The sequence below is a fragment of the Papio anubis genome, chromosome 3, assembly GCF_008728515.1.
Source record: "Papio anubis isolate 15944 chromosome 3, Panubis1.0, whole genome shotgun sequence".
In the NCBI taxonomy this organism is placed as follows: Eukaryota; Metazoa; Chordata; class Mammalia; order Primates; family Cercopithecidae; genus Papio; species Papio anubis.
The window spans coordinates 89,215,403-89,231,326 of NC_044978.1; the positions used below are offsets into that span (position 1 = coordinate 89,215,403).

A 15,924-nucleotide genomic window follows, 5' to 3' on the forward strand; every position below is an offset into this window, starting at 1 on the left:
CTGGGCTCAAAGGATCGTCCCGCCTCGGACTCCCAAAGTGCTGGGATTACAGGCGTCAGTCACCGCACCCGGCAAGGCTTTTTTTTTTTTTTTCCAATTATTATTTATTATGTGAGACCTTACTAATTTTTAAAAATTCTGATGTAAAAGGGAACATAGGAAGTACCCGTAATCCCGTGTCTGCATGTTAAAAGTAGACGCTTGAAGTGCTCCAGAAAACCCATGGCTCCTCCCCATTCAATCTAGATAAGGCCTTGAGTAAAGAGCACCCATGGGGAAGTCACAAGAACCTAGGAAACAAGTCAGAAACCTGTGGACCTGATACTTCCAATCACAGGCAATCTGTTGCTTGCTCTTCAGCTCATCACACCATCCCCTCAAATTTCTTCATCTACAAGAAAAGGTTTTAAGATAACGGACCCTGAAAAACTAATGACATTTATACACCCTCTCTGCACAAGAATGTCTTGTAACACATAACCTTGCTTGCATTTTCTGGGGTCCTCAGGGTCCAGCGATCTCGTACAAATCTTCTACCCTACAGCTGACGTCCCTCGGCCCGTGACACAAGGCGCAGGCGCAAGACGCGGCCCGCGGTGGGCGGGGGAGGGGCGGGGCGCGTCGGGCGGCCGCGCCCTCGAAGCTTCCGCCAGGCCCTTCCGGAAATCCAGTATCGTGGGGCGACGGCGTAGAAAGTGCTTCCCGGAACGCAGAAGAGGTCATCAATCATGTGACGGTGGCTTGAGGAGGAACCTGTCTTTAAAGCTGTCCCTGAAGTGACAACGGAGAGAACCAGGCAACCCAGAAACCCCAGGTAACTGGCGCTACTTTGCCTGGTTTGAGGCCTAGTCCCGGAGGTGGCGCGGGTGGTGAGACTAAACAGAAGGAGAGGGCCCCCTCTTCTTTTCTTTGGGCCTAGCTCTTTGGGGTGGAGGGGCAGGGATGGGGTGGGCTGAGGCAAGGCGTGCCAGCTGAGTACCCGTTGGGGTGTTGGGGCACTCCGACTCCCACTGGGCTCGCTGGGCCAAGCCCTAGAACCGCGGGGGTTTTGCCGGGTTCTGACCAGGGCTGATCTTGCTTGTTAAGTTGGGGGTGGGGAGGACGAGGAAGCCAAAGAGGTAAGAGTCACCGGGAGTTTCTCTTCCAGGCGTGGAGATTGATCCTGCGAGAGAAAGGGGTTCATCATGGCGGATGTGAGTGACACCCCCACATAAGAGGAAGGGAGAGTGGGGAATTTGGAGGGGAATACTGAGCGGGGAGAGGTAGAAGATCCTCCCATCCCCACCCATCCCAGTTAATTATTTTCTCTTGTATGTGAAATGGGAGACTAATATGAATGAATTTGCAGGATCCTGAGTTTCTGCCTCGAATGGGGGTGGAGGACACTAAGGTGCTTGAGACTGAGAAAATTATATTCTCCCTACTCACCAATCCAGCTGGGGTATAAGAGAGGCTCTGTGTATTTACCATTTGAAATTCTGAATGATGGTTGGCTGCTTTTCCTGTCAGAATTTGGTCAGTAGGACATGTACCCAGAATACTTTTTTCCAGTAAGTGGTAACAATATCTTATTAGGTTTATTGTGGCAATTTACGATGATTTCTAACCCATGCCTCTTTAGAAACATAACATGAAATAAAATGGGTGTGTGTGTGTGTGTGTGTGTGTGTGTGTGTAGGATGAGAGCAAAAATAAGCCAATAGTCATAACATGAAATAAAATGATCATTCGGGTTTGGAGAATAGTAAGTGTTGGAGGCTCAAAACAACAGATATCTGATTAATCCATGCGAGGTCAAAATTGATACCTAAAGTGTCAGTGAAATTCCTGGGATGAGAGAGTGTAATGAGACAAAGTAAGATAATCTTCTGGCCGGTGCGGTGGCTTAGTCTGTAATCTCAGCATTTTGGGATGCCGAGATGGAAGGATCACTTGAGGCTGGGAGTTCAAGATCAGCCTGCGCAACGTAGCAAGACCCCGTTATACAAAAAGAAATTTAAAAATTAACCAGGCGCATTGATAACCCTGTAGTCCCAGCTATGCTGGAAGTGAGGCGGAAGGATTGCTTGAGCCCAGAACCTGGAAGTTGCAGTGAGCCCCAGCTTAGAAAAATAAAATAGTCTTATATTTCTTTAGTCTTAACTGTGTTTAGTGTTAAACACTTGACACACTTCGCCATTTATCTTATATTCTGTAAGTCTGGGCTGGGCGTGGTGGCTCACGTCTGTAATCCCAGCACTTTGGGAAGCCAAGGCGGGTGGATCACCTGAGGTCAGGAGTTCGAGACCAGCCTGGCCTACATGGTGAAACCATATCTCTACTAAAAATACAAAAAATAAGCTGGGACGTGGTGGTGGGTGCTTATAATGCCAGTTACTCGGAGGTTGAGGCAGGAGAATCGCTTGAACCTGGGAAGCAGAGGTTGCAGTGAGCCGAGATTGTGCCATTGCACTCCAGCCTGGACAGCAAGAGCAAAACTCCCTCTCAAAAACAAAAAAAAAGACTGTTGCCTCACATAGTCATATATAATTTATTTTAGGTCCTTAAACAGAATATTTTAATAATTATGTTATTATAATATGCCTTACACTGTTTCATTATTTGTTGAGTAGGTGAGTTCAACAAATAATGAAACAATGGAAGGCATATTTTTATAATGTGAGACAACAGTCTTACAGAAGTCATATCACCTTACCCAAGACCATTAAAATGATGGTGGAAAGTCTATCTTTGAACCTGGAAAGGTGTTTATAATGTCTTCTCAAGTGAACACAATAGCAACAGGATATAAAACACTAGTATGAAAATTATGATATATTTTTATGGCTAAAATGTATTTGTGTTTCCCATTTCTAGGTATGCTAATCCATGCAACTTCTCAAAAACTTTAACAGCACTCTTGTGATGTAGGTTCTATATTAGCCCTATTCAACAAATAATGAAATAGGCTTAGGGAAAAAAGGTTAGTTAACTTACTGCAAGTTGCATGACTAGTAAACATCCAAATCAGACAGAGAAAGATAAAACACAGCAAGAAAGGTTATGAATGATAACTGAACGTCCCTAAAATTTGGATAGGACAGGATCTAGAAAACAGTGGAAGGCCTATTATTATAACATGATTTTTTAATATTCTCTTTCAGGACCTAAAGCGATTCTTGTATAAAAAGTTACCAAGGTAAGAAATTTTTAATTTGTTACTGAATAAATTCTATATGCCATATGTTAATTTTATGAAGTATTTTGTCTGTGTATTTTCAATGTTTTGAAGTATCTCTGAGATTTCCTTTAATATGAATATTTTTTGCCAGCATCATGTCCTCTGGAAAATTTTCGTCACAACCACTTTCCTCATTTATGTCAATAAGTTTGCCTTCACTGAGTTCTCTGTGTATCTAGAGGGATGGTGTCAGCATTCCCTTGGTCACCTGTTTCTTCTATAACTCCTTATTTGAAATTCACTTCCAGCATTATTACTTTTCATTTCTTTGCTGTATTTCATCTTTGTCGGCCAGTTTCCTCTTTTTATTATCTCTTTTTCTAAATGTCACATACTTTATCATTGGGAGACAAGGAGGTACAAAACTACATGCTTTGCTATCTCTGCGTGAACTGCATAACAGATGCACAGTGACCAACCATCAACATACTTTGAAAGAAATGATGTGGCTGGTTACTGATGACAGTGTGCATCTCTTAGTTGCGTAATTATTTATGTTATGATTTGTAGACTAAAGAATTAGAAAAGTTTATACTTTATGCAGTTATTCAGGTATTATGCCATGCTAACTAAAATTTGACCTGTGCTCTTCTGCAGGAAGTGGTGTTACTCAACCATACTAACTAAAATGTGCATATTGGAACTGTGCAAAATGAGGACTTTCTGTATTTTTCTGTAGTTACCTTAGCATAAAGGGTGCTCAAATTGGAATGGAGAGATACCCCACTACACTGGCGATATGACGAAATAGTTAATAGTGCAGTTAATTCACTTAGAAGTCTTAGTGATTTACAATCCTCTTTTGAGTGTTAGCATCTCTTATTGAAGAAACAGCAAAATTACATTCAATGTTCTTAAGTTATAAACCCACCAGAAAGATACCCATTATTCATCTGGAGATCTAATAAATAAAGCAATAATTGATTCTAATTACATCATCTGTGATTATAAGTATCAAAAATGTTTCAGACAATGGTGATCTCATTTGAACTATTAAGTGTACTCTGAAAGTCATAATTGCGTGTGACACTGGGTATGGTGAAGCTGTCTGTATAAAGGAATTAGAGAATAATACCAAAAGTATTTATTATATTACTGAGTAGTTCTAATGTTGATCAGAAATAGTTGGAAAGTATATGCTTGCTCCTTCTTTGAATTCGGATGTCTTTTATCTTTTAACGAAAGGGGAAATACCAGGTTGTCGTGCTTATCCAAGAAATAAATTCAGTTAAAGGATATTTGTTAAAAGCTTTATGAAAATCTTTCATAATGGCAGGAAAGGTATTAGTACTGTCAGGTTTTTTTTAAATAATGAAAAAAAGCCAGTTCAACTCATATCATTTACTGAAATTAGGCTTACTGCATCCCAGAACAATAATAATGAAGAAATAATAATGTTTTGAACATTCATGAAGAATAGTAGAATACACTTTGATTTGTTGCTAGATGTATGGGTTTGGATGCAGACATCCTGCTTCAGAGCCATGGATTCATGCTTTTAACTGTTGAACCTCAGTGCCTCTCAGTAACAAAGTCTGCCAGCTACGGATACTAATGTGTGTTTTTGTGCATTTTTTGAATTCTCTGCAAAATATCGTTCTTGCGTTTGCAATTTAAAATCTAATTGTGACCCAAAGCTGTCTCAGGCTTTAATAATCCCACTTTGTATGTTTTAAAATAATCAAATATTTCCTAATTATGTGTATAAAACTAAATCTGATGACTTTCATTAGTACTGCAACATTTGTTTTTAGAAAAAAATGGTTGTTTTAGTAAGCTTAAGGTTTAGATTTCTTCAGAATATTTCACAAAATTTAATTCATTTCTTCTAAAAGTGTAATATCTCTTCATGAGCCAGTTATTTTTAATTATTAGTAAAATCTATTCATATTACTCTTTGTGCATTGTATGTAGAATTGAAAACAGCTTTTATATTGGGACCTGATTTCTAAAATTATATACTTAAGAGTGTAAGTAATTTTTCTACTCTCTTGAATTCATTTCTCTGTGAAGTCCATCAGAAAGAAAGTCCTTTTATTTTCTTTGGAGCATTAGTTGTATTTAAAGTAATTTCCATGGAAATTTTAAAAAAGAAGCTACCTGTGGTGGCACTAATTTTTCTAAACATTTTTGTGGTCCTCTTTACCTGTTTTTTAAGTTATTTTGGGAGTAGGTAGTACATTCATAAAGTTCAGATTCAGGAGTTCACTGAAGAACATAGAGTGAGTAGCTGCCCATCCTTCCTCTCCAGCCACATGCACAGTTTCCCCTCACAGAGGCACCCACCATTATCTGTAGAGATATTTTATGTACCTATGAGCAGACATGTATATACACATATTTATACACACAGCATACACATATGCCTGCACATTTTGGTACATAATTTATTGCTGCTTGTATACACTGTTCTAAACTGTATTTTTTCACTTAAGAATGTAACTTTGAGAGTAATCTTTCCTGGTACAAAGAGAACTTCCTCTTTCTCATGACTGCAGAGTATTCCTTTGTAGGTGTATATCATATCTTACCTTGTCCTTCTTGATGGACAGTTGGGTTTGTAATGCTTTACTGTTTCAAATGATGTTGCTTTTGGTAACTGCACAAAATAATTGGCATATGTACAAATATCTGTAGGATATGTTTTATATAATCTAGTTTTTAAACTTAGAAGAATATATTTATTTTATGTATTTATCTGTTTTGGTTTTTTTTTTTTTTTTTTTTTTTTTTTGAGACAGAGTCTCGTTCTGTCACCCAGGCTGGAGTGCAGTGGCGCGATCTTGGCTCACTGCAACCCAGGTTCAAATGATTCTCATGCCTCAGTCTCCCAAGTAGCTGGGATTACAGACAAGCACTACCACACCCGGCTAATTTTTGTATTTTTAATTGAGACGGGGTTTCATCATGTTTTCCAGGCTGGTCTCAAACTCCTGACCTCAGGTGATCTGCCCACCTTGGCCTCCCAAAGTGCTAGGATTACAGGCATGAGCCACCGTGCCTGGCCTATGTTATGTATTAATCTTAGAGATATATTTTAATCCATAAATAAGTTTAGGATTGAATGACTAGGAAATCATGCCAATAATAGGATAAAAATAGTATAAAAGTCATTTATAAAGTTATTTTATTCTTATTTTTTGTGTAAGGAAGACAAATGATTTTGTTTGTAACATTTTCCACTCGCATTTAATAACACTTCTCTGACTTAAAAGTTTTTGCAATGGGGTTTTTAAAAATTTAATGTCAGTATTTAAACATAAGGTTAATATACTATTTCTTATTCCTTAGTTAATACATTAAAGTTAACACTTTAAAGTTAACGCAAAGAATAGATAATTCCGGGTTGCTGTAGGGATATTGAACATATCTCTGAGTTGTAGTTTATAGATTCCATAAGATAGTTACAGGACTATAAGTTTTATGTTACAATGAAAGGGTTTTGCATAAATGTTGAAAGTTGAGGAGTGTCACCTTATATTTTTTAACACAGTACTTTTGTGCTCTACTGTATGTATTTCTTAATTGCTAATTTCCCAGGGATTCTCACTGATTATTTAGTACTTAAACTTTAGTGATAAATTATGTCATTGTCACTGTGCACAATTGACAGCATTGGTATTAGTTAATAAGTGATATTTTCGAATTATGTGCCAGCCTACACTTTATGTGCGTTGTATTAAATTTCACAATATCTAAGTAAGTACGGTTATTCCCATTTTTCAGATAGTTAATCTGAGGCTTATAAAGGTTTCATAACTAGCCCAAGACAGCATAAATAATCAGTGCAGAGCCTGGACTGGAACCCAGGTCTTTCTAACTTTAGAGCTATAGCTTGACCATTCTGCTTACTACTTATGTAAGCATGGCTGAAAGGATTGCTGCATGGCCTTCATTCGTTTTGCCCTGCTTCTTCAGCCAGGAACAGTCTTCCCACGTCTTTTCACTTAATACCATAACATCTCAGCTGAGATATTACTGCCTCAGAAAGCCTTCCCTGGTCCACTCTCTGTCTGCATCAACCTCCTGTTTTCTAGGTTCTCATATCACTATGAACTTTTTTTTTTTTTTTTTTTTTTGAGACAGAGTCTTGCTTTGTTGCCCAGGCTGGAGTGCAGTGGCACGATCTCAGCTCACTGCAAGCTCCGCCTCCCGGGTTCATGCCATTCTCCTGCCTCAGCCTCCTGAGTAGCTGGGACTACAGGTGCCCACCACCACGCCCGGCTAATTTTTTTTTTGTTTTGTATTTTCAGTAGATGGGGTTTCACCGTGTTAGCCAGGATGGTCTCGATCTCCTGACCTCGTGATCCGCCCACCTCAGCCTCCCAAAGTGTTGGGATTACAGGCGTGAGCCACCGTGCCTGGCCCCTATGAACTTTTTAACAATACTTGCCCCCAATTTTAGTTTTACGTTTGTTCTTGTGAGATTATTGATAACACACTCACTTTTTAGATCAGAAGCCACGTGAAGGCAATGATTGTGCTTATTTCTGTTTTTCATAGTGTCAAAGTATTAAGTGCCACAAACACCGGCCATTTAATATTTGCATGAATGAAAAAAGAAGAAGGCTCTTTTTTGTCACTGTAGCCATTGCTGATAATCTTTCATGCTTTTGTAAACCATGGACTGATCATTCATTAGCAGTTTTAATGGAGAGTTAGCTTTGTCTTAGATTCTTATTAATAAACCGCATGAATTTATAAATATTATAAACATTTCTATAATACACATTGATTCCATTTCTGGGAGAATTTTGGGGTCCTGTGGTTTTTCAGAAAATACATGAGAATTATTATGTCTTTGAGGTGCATAGTTTGAGAAAATGAAATATTTTATATTTTAACTTTTTTTATATTTTAACTATTTTCTTTTTCTAGTGTTGAAGGGCTCCATGCCATTGTTGTATCAGATAGAGATGGAGTACCTGTTATTAAAGGTAAAAGTGAACATTTAAATGCAAATATCTTCTTTGCTTTTGACTAAAAATGCGTGTAATTTACATCTGAGTAGTACAGCAGGCAAACATGTAAAATTCATTTTAGTAAATTTTAGGAGATGGTGGTCTTAGTATTGGCGGAAGTGTTTGCTTTTGTATGTTGAAGGTTGAATTTGAATCTACAGTGTATTATATATCAGGTGTATCATGTTAACATCTAGAGTTTAAGCATGGATTTATCACAGACCCATTTCCCGTTAAAGACATTTACAGTGCAACGTAAACCATTAGTAAATCTAAGTGATGAGAGTGAGCATGTAGGCAGCTAGATAAACACACAGACACCCCTACATTACATACACACACACACACACACACTTTATCAAATTGCTAGTTGTTTTAGGATAATACCCATGTATTTGAATCATAAGTAAACATGATGTCACAGAGAGTCAGTATGGATTCAGACAATTTTTTACTATTTTTATTTTATGGTATTATGAGCATGGATGTTCCTAGTTTTTTTGGGACACTGTAATGGCTTTATCAAACATTAAAGATTGGATAATGTTCTGTATATTTTGTGTACAATTTTCCACCTGGAGTTGTCATATATGTCAGATAATTTTAGACTTTAGAAATGAACGGAGGTTTAGAAGTCAACTGATTTAGTTCTTTCATTTTATAAGTGAAGGTAATAAAGTGCAAAGACACTTGGACTTCATTAGCAGTTTCAATGGAGAGTTAGCTGTGTCTTAGATTCTTATTAATAAACTGCATGAATTTGTAAAGATTATAAACATTTCTATAATAGACATTGATTCCATTTCTGGGAGAATTTTGACAAACACATTATAAGAACATGGAATATCAACAAAGGAGGTCCTGTGGTTTATAATCTTCAAACATTGCAGTCCAAAGTCGGGCGTGAGTCAGTAACAGAACCCATCATCTCCTGATGTGTGGTCCAGTGTGCTTTCTAACTCACTATAAAATGGTCGTTGAATGGTTGTGGACAGATTACTTGCTTTCTCTTAATTCTGTAATGAGGGATTTGAACAAAATAATCTCAGATTTTCCAGTTCTAATGTTCTTCATGAGGATATCTGTGTTAAAGCCTTGAGCCCTGCACTCATTAATACAACAAACTCCATGCAGACCTTTTAATGAGTGAGAGAAACATGAAACAGGTAACTAGCTGCAGATTGCTAATATCTATGAGAGATATTCCTTGCTGTGAGTTTTATAAGAGCAGAAGTTTTGTAACGTTTTTCATTAGTTTATTCTAACCTAGTCCTCAGATAACCAGTTAAATGTGCTTGATTAATCTATGTTTTAAGTTAGATATCAAGAAAAGGTAAACATTTAATTTTCTTTTTAAAATTTAAAAAAATTGTGAGAGTCAGCATTTCTTCTCTTATTTGTGATCAGTGAACTTTTGACTGAGCAATTTTTCCTGATTAGTGATGAGACCCCATTGGTGATATGATTTTCAATATTGTGAAACGTAACCTTTGTGCTCAGTTTTAAACAGAGGTTTATGAAAAAGGGCTGTAAATCTCTCTATCATATCCTCTGTATAATTTTTATTTAAATCACTTATTTTTCTAGTGGCCAATGACAATGCTCCGGAGCATGCGTTGCGACCTGGTTTCTTATCCACTTTTGCCCTGGCAACAGACCAAGGGAGCAAACTTGGACTTTCAAAAAATAAAAGTATCATCTGTTACTATAACACCTACCAGGTAAGTTCATAATTATCAAATGATTTGCTGATTTCAGTTGTCATTTTTGTGCCTTTTATATATAAAATAGTTTGTGTTATAGTTCTCAATTTTAGTTTTGAAGGGGATGAAATTGTAAAATTTTAGCCTTCAAATTGGTTGTGTTAAACGGTAGTAATTTTCTTCACATTTTATACCAGGAAATAATTACGATGGAAAAGTAATTAAGTGACTTAATAAAGTACATGTTATCCTAAAAAGTGTACGTCAGGTCACTGTTATCTCCAGTAGATGGTGCCCTTAGCTAAACAACTGTGATTTCCCAGATGACACACTTTTTTTGTTGTAGTAACAGATAAAAAAAACTTTCCTTGAAAGTTTATTAAATTTGCTCTTGCTGCTAATTCCTTCATTTTTTGGAATCATATATATGTAATAAATGAGGTTATTATTTGTGGGAAATAAGTTAGTTTTTACATGTCTCTTGATCTCAAGCTATATTTTCTTAAGACTGAATTAATTCCTTGTGCTTTAGAGCTATGTTTCCTAATCAATTGATGTTAAGTTACTCTTTTTTTTTTTTTTTTCTTCCGAGACAGAGTCTGCCTGTGTCGCCCCATGCTGGAGTGCAGTGACATGATCTCATCTCACTGCAACTTCCGCCTCTCAGGTTCAAGAGATTCTCAAGCCTCAGCCTCCCAAGTAGCTGGGATTACAGGCATGTGCTACTAGGCCTGGCCAATTTTTGTATTTTTAGTAGAGATGGGCTATCACCATGTTGGCCAGGCTGGTCTTGAACTCCTGGCCTCAAGTGATCCCATCCACCTCAGCCTCCCAAAGTGCTAGGATTACAGACGTGAGCCACCATGCCAGGCCCATCTTTTATTTTAAAAGTTACATATTTTAATGTGTATTAGGTAAAACATAACCAAACCATCTGACCTTTAATTTCAAATAAGGATTAGGTTGAAACTAAGTTTTTTTTTTTTTTTTGAAGGTAATTTAAAGTTATTTTAAATTTAATTTAAATTACTGTAATACACAAGAGCCAGAAAATATCGTGAAGATAACCTACCTGAATGAACTACTGTATTTATCCATTTAATTATCAACTACTTATTAAGTCCTTATGATGTAATTGACATTCTGCTGGGCTTTAGAGATAAAAAAATGAAGACATAGTTTCACCTTAAAAACTTTCCAGGCTCAATGGTATTAATGTCTCTAAGAGATCATCACTAATTATGGAAATATTCACTGAAATAGAAAGTTCCTTTCTATTTCATAATGTAATACTATGATGTTGGACTAAAACATTAATCATTTTAAAAGTTTTGAAAGATTAAGACATTTCAGTTTAGTTATACTACCTTTTCACAATGCAACATATTATTTGGCTCTTATTTTCTTTTTAGGTGGTTCAGTTTAATCGTTTACCTTTGGTGGTGAGTTTCATAGCCAGCAGCAGTGCCAATACAGGTGTGTTTAATTACCTTAAATATTACTTTTAATCCTTAATTTAAAAAAATTAATTTAATTACCATACCTTAATTTAAGAGGAATAGTAGATTTAGAGCCAAAAATCTTGAACTTGTGGCCCAGTTTCACTGTCTTTTTTCCATGTCTTGGGAAGTGATTTCTCTGAATCCTAGTTTCCATATCTGTATAATGGAGATAATATATGCTTTCTCCATCTTACAATGTTATTTTCTAGTTCAAATGAGACCGTATGGGTAAGTGATTTTTTTTTTTTTTTTGGAGACAGGAAAATTAAATATTATCTTGAGTGCTACATCTTGCTCCCATTACAGCAGTTTAAGAAAACAAGATGAAAATAACCCAACAAAATGCATTAAAATGATTGATGAATTATAGACCAATCTATTAAATTAGAATTTTTAAAATTTTACCTAATGGGGAAAATGAATGTGATTGAGAAGTTAAAGAGCCTGAATAAGACGAACGTAGTCTCATTCTTCTTGAGAACTGAAGAATTTGAGAACAAATGCTAGGAAGCTGTATCCTTTATAGAGGATAGTAAAATTCCATTGTATCCAATACTTTCACCGAATATTTATGTGTAAAATAATGACTATTCACTTGGTTGTAATTTTTTTACTTCATTTTATATAAAGTAGGATTTTTATTAAAAGGTCTGTCTCCTTTAGATTTGATTGCTGTTGAGAATTGTGATGTATTTTTTTTCTGTTTGATTTCTCTCCAAGCTGAGCAAATTCTTCTAGCTATGTCACTGAAGCCTGTTCTTAGATACCTTATCTTTAGAATGAGAGGTTTAGATTTGATGATCTATTAGATCTCTTCCATTTTGAAACATTTTAGAAATCTGTAAAATACCATATGTAAAAGCACTTTCTGAATTATATAGGATAGTAATGGTGTTTAGATTTTAAGTATATTTATGAAATATACTAAATCTCAATTTTGGTACATGACCTATCACATACCAAGTCACCAGTTGTTGTATATTATGATAATGTACAGAACAATATTTTAGTACTTGGACCCTTTCCTTGAGAGTCCAGATGCTTTTTATGTTCTATAAGACAGAGAAAGATCTTTATTTGTTTGAACATAAAACAGGCTCTGTTTGAGGTAGGTAGCCTTTCACTCTAGTAAACTAAGGAGAAGCTAGATATGCTGACTTCTAGATGTTTATCTCCCAGGTTCATCAATGAACTCCAGTGTGTTTTATACTCTACCATTTATTTTTAAAATATTTTTTCATTTGAAATATTTATTTATGTCTTAGCTTTGTTGAATTTATAAAAATAAATTTCTGATTTCCTTTGTTCAGCATAGAAGCTATCTACCTATCTTTTGATGTAATCCATTAAAATTTGCTCGGAGACAAAAGTATGCCTGATTTAGTAAAAATTATATGTATTATTTCTGAGTCAATGCAAATTTTGAAACAGTAAGGTATAAATTAAGATTTTCGTTCTAGAACTCTAACAAATTATAGTGCATATAATTTATTCTGTATTTCCTAATATATAAGTATTTTTCACTCATTTACTTCAGTAATAGATGCTGAAAATAAACTTATTAATGACTACAGAGTTTTTGGTTACTTTATTTAGGGTTATAGTACAGGTTGAACATCCCTCATCCAAAAATCTGAAATCCAAAACATTCTAAAGTCTGAAATTTTCTGAGCACCAATATGGCATTCAAAGAAAATGCTCACTGGAGCATTTCATATTTGAGATTTTTGGATTAGGGATGCTCAACTAGTAAGTATTGTACAAATATTCCAAAATTCAAAACACTTCTGGTACCCGGCATTTTGGATTAGGGATATTCAACCTGTATTTTGTTTCAGTCATGGGAAATAAACTATGTTCTGATTTACTTTTGGTAACTATGTATTTTGGGCTTGAGGAAATTTGAATTTCAGACTTTGAGGAACATTTTTCTAACATGTAATTTTCTTAATCTCTTTATTTTAGGACTAATTGTCAGCCTAGAAAAGGAACTTGCTCCATTATTTGAAGAATTGAGACAAGTTGTGGAAGTTTCTTAATCTGACAGTGGTTTCAGTGTGTACCTTATCTTCATTATAATAACACACTATCAATCCAGCAATCTTTAGACTACAATAATACTTTTATCCATGTGCTCAAGAAAGGGCCACTTTTTCCAACTTATACTAAAGAGCTAGCATATAGATGTTAATTTATGGATAGATCAGTTGCTATATTTTCTGGTGTAGCATCTTTCTTATTTAGTGTGATCTAGGGATACCACAGAAATGGTTCAGTCTATCACAGCTCCCATGGAGTTAGTCTGGTCGCCAGATATGGATGAGAGATTCTGTTCAGTGGATCAGAATCAAACTGGTACATCGATCCACTTGAGCCGTTGAGTGCTCCCAATTGTACAATATGCCCAGGCTTGCAGAATGAAGCCAACTTTTTATTGTGAATAATAATAAGGACATATTTTTCTTCAGATTATGTTTTATTTCTTTGCATTGAGTGAGGAACATAAAATGGCTTGATAAAAGTAATAAAATCAGTACAATCACTAACTTAACTTTGTACATATTATTTTGCAGTATAGATGAATATTACTAATCAGTTTGATTATTCTCAGAGGGTGCTGCTCTTTAATGAAAATGAAAATTATAGCTAATGGTTTTTCCTCAAACTCTGCTTTCTGTAACCAATCACTGTTTTAATGTTTGTGTGTTCTTTATAAAATTTAAATACAATTCGTTATTCTGTTTCCAATGTTAGTATGTATGTAAACATGATAGTATAGCCATTTTTTTCATACGTGAGTAAAAATAAAATAGTATTTTTAAAAATATAGTTTGAGCACTATATAGGTCCTGTTTTTGTTCAGACTTTTTCCAAAAATCTAAACTTAATTACTCTTTCAGCCACATGAATAAATAATGAGTGTTTCTTGTAGGTATTGGTTTGGAGGTTGTTTTATGGTAGTATAAACTGTTAATTGGAAAAGAAACCTCAGGTTGCAGTCAGCCGAGATTGCGCCACTGCACCCTAGTCTGGGCAACAGAGACTCCGTCTCAAAAACAAAACAGAAAAGAAACCAAGAAACCTCAGGCATGAAGCTAATTTAATCTCCATGAAAGAGGTACTACAGTTCTAGAATATGCCCTTTATGTTCAGGAATGCAGTCTATCATTCAGAGTTGTTAATTTCTTTCTAGTTTCTTTGACAATCAATTTTTCCCTGGAACAGTTCAGTACATGTGCATTGAGCACCTGTGTGCCAGTCAGCAGAGCTATCACATTGCACAATTCTAAGAAGCACCATTCATGTCACATCATATTTCTACGCTCTGGGAGTTGCTTTTCACAGAGAATATGTGTGATTGTTATCCCTAAAATTGTGCAGTGAGGCAATTGGCTAGGTGCTGTGCTGCTTTTTCTTTGTTTTTTTTTTTTTTTTTTTTTTTAGAGACAGAGTCTTGCCATGGCCATGTTGCCCAGTCTGGAGTGCAGTGCTGGCATGATCTTGCCGCACTGTAACCTCTTCCTCCTGGGTTCAAGCTGTTCTCATGCCTCATTCTCTCTTGTAGCTGGGATTACAGTCTTACACCATCGTGCTTGGCAAATTTTTATATTTTCAGTAGAGACAGGAGTTCACCATGTTGGCCAGGCTGGTCTTGAACTCCTGACCTCAAGTGATCCGCCTGCTTTGGCCTCCCAAAATGCTAGTATTACACGTGTGAGCCACAGCACCAGGCCATGTGCTACTTTTTCTTCCTTCCATCCTTCCGCCCTCCTTCCAGTGTAAATATGAGATTAATTTGTGATACTGTCCTTTAAAGAACTTAGAGGTCAGTAAAGGAAGCAGGTATAGAAAGTGCTATGATAAAGCTATACATAGGATGGTATAGAACCACAGACTAGAGGCACCTAAAATGGGCAAGAAAATAGCCTTTACAAATAAAATAGAAGCAAGAGATATAATGCTTTACTTGCAAAAAAACTATAAATACAGTCATGTACCATATAATGATGTTTCAGTTAATGAAAGACCACATACGAGGGTGGTCAGAACAGCAGGCTATACCATATAGCCTAGGTGTGTAGTAGTAGGCTATACCATCTGAGGTTCCTGTCAGTACAGTATGATGTCCATATAATGATGAAATCACCTAACAAAGCATGTCTCGAACTGTATCCACATTGTTAAGCAACACATGACTGTAGTTAATTGTTACAATTGAAATATTAGATGTACTTATTAAAATCCAGAATTCTCATTATCTGGATTATTATTTAATAATGTTCAGGAAATTTTGCCAGTGCAATGGTGCATTAAACAATGTCTTTTAGAAATGAGGTGGCCAGATTTCTATTTGCAGGTAATAATTGTATATCGAAAACTAGAAAAAGAAATGATTATAAATGGAGCTACTTAACCTTTACATGTTGAATGCTGCCACTGTTAAAGTTTCTGAGGGGGTATAATAGAGAAACTATCCCATAGTTCATCTGGAAAAATAAGTAGGTGAAAAAAGAAGTTTTTGAAAGGGTTATATAAAC

General features: G+C 36.0%; 1 protein-coding gene across 2 annotated transcripts; it reads left to right on the top strand.

Annotated features, from left to right (window-relative positions):
- Positions 1-602: 602 nt before the first annotated feature.
- Positions 603-14,317, top strand: LAMTOR3 (late endosomal/lysosomal adaptor, MAPK and MTOR activator 3). 2 transcript variants are annotated; one of them, XM_021938660.2, is made up of 8 exons: positions 639-814; positions 1,148-1,193; positions 1,510-1,550; positions 3,144-3,178; positions 8,099-8,157; positions 9,769-9,902; positions 11,297-11,360; positions 13,352-14,317. In XM_021938660.2, the coding sequence occupies exons 3-8, from the start codon at positions 1,527-1,529 to the stop codon at positions 13,423-13,425; spliced, it is 390 nt and encodes a 129-aa protein (XP_021794352.1). In that variant the 5' UTR covers positions 639-814; positions 1,148-1,193; positions 1,510-1,526; the 3' UTR covers positions 13,426-14,317. The 2 variants fall into 2 exon arrangements, with proteins under 2 accessions (XP_003899058.1, XP_021794352.1); XM_003899009.3 differs by lacking the exon at positions 1,510-1,550 and having other exon boundaries at positions 603-814.
- The last annotated feature ends 1,607 nt before the right edge of the window (positions 14,318-15,924 follow it).

Coding starts and splice junctions, on each gene's coding strand:
- LAMTOR3 (XM_021938660.2), top strand. CDS start 1,527: ATGTACCCAGAATACTTTTTTCCA. Junction 9,903..11,296: donor GTTACTATAACACCTACCAG/GTAAGTTCATAA, acceptor TTTTCTTTTTAG/GTGGTTCAGTTTAATCGTTT. Junction 11,361..13,351: donor CAGCAGCAGTGCCAATACAG/GTGTGTTTAATT, acceptor TCTTTATTTTAG/GACTAATTGTCAGCCTAGAA.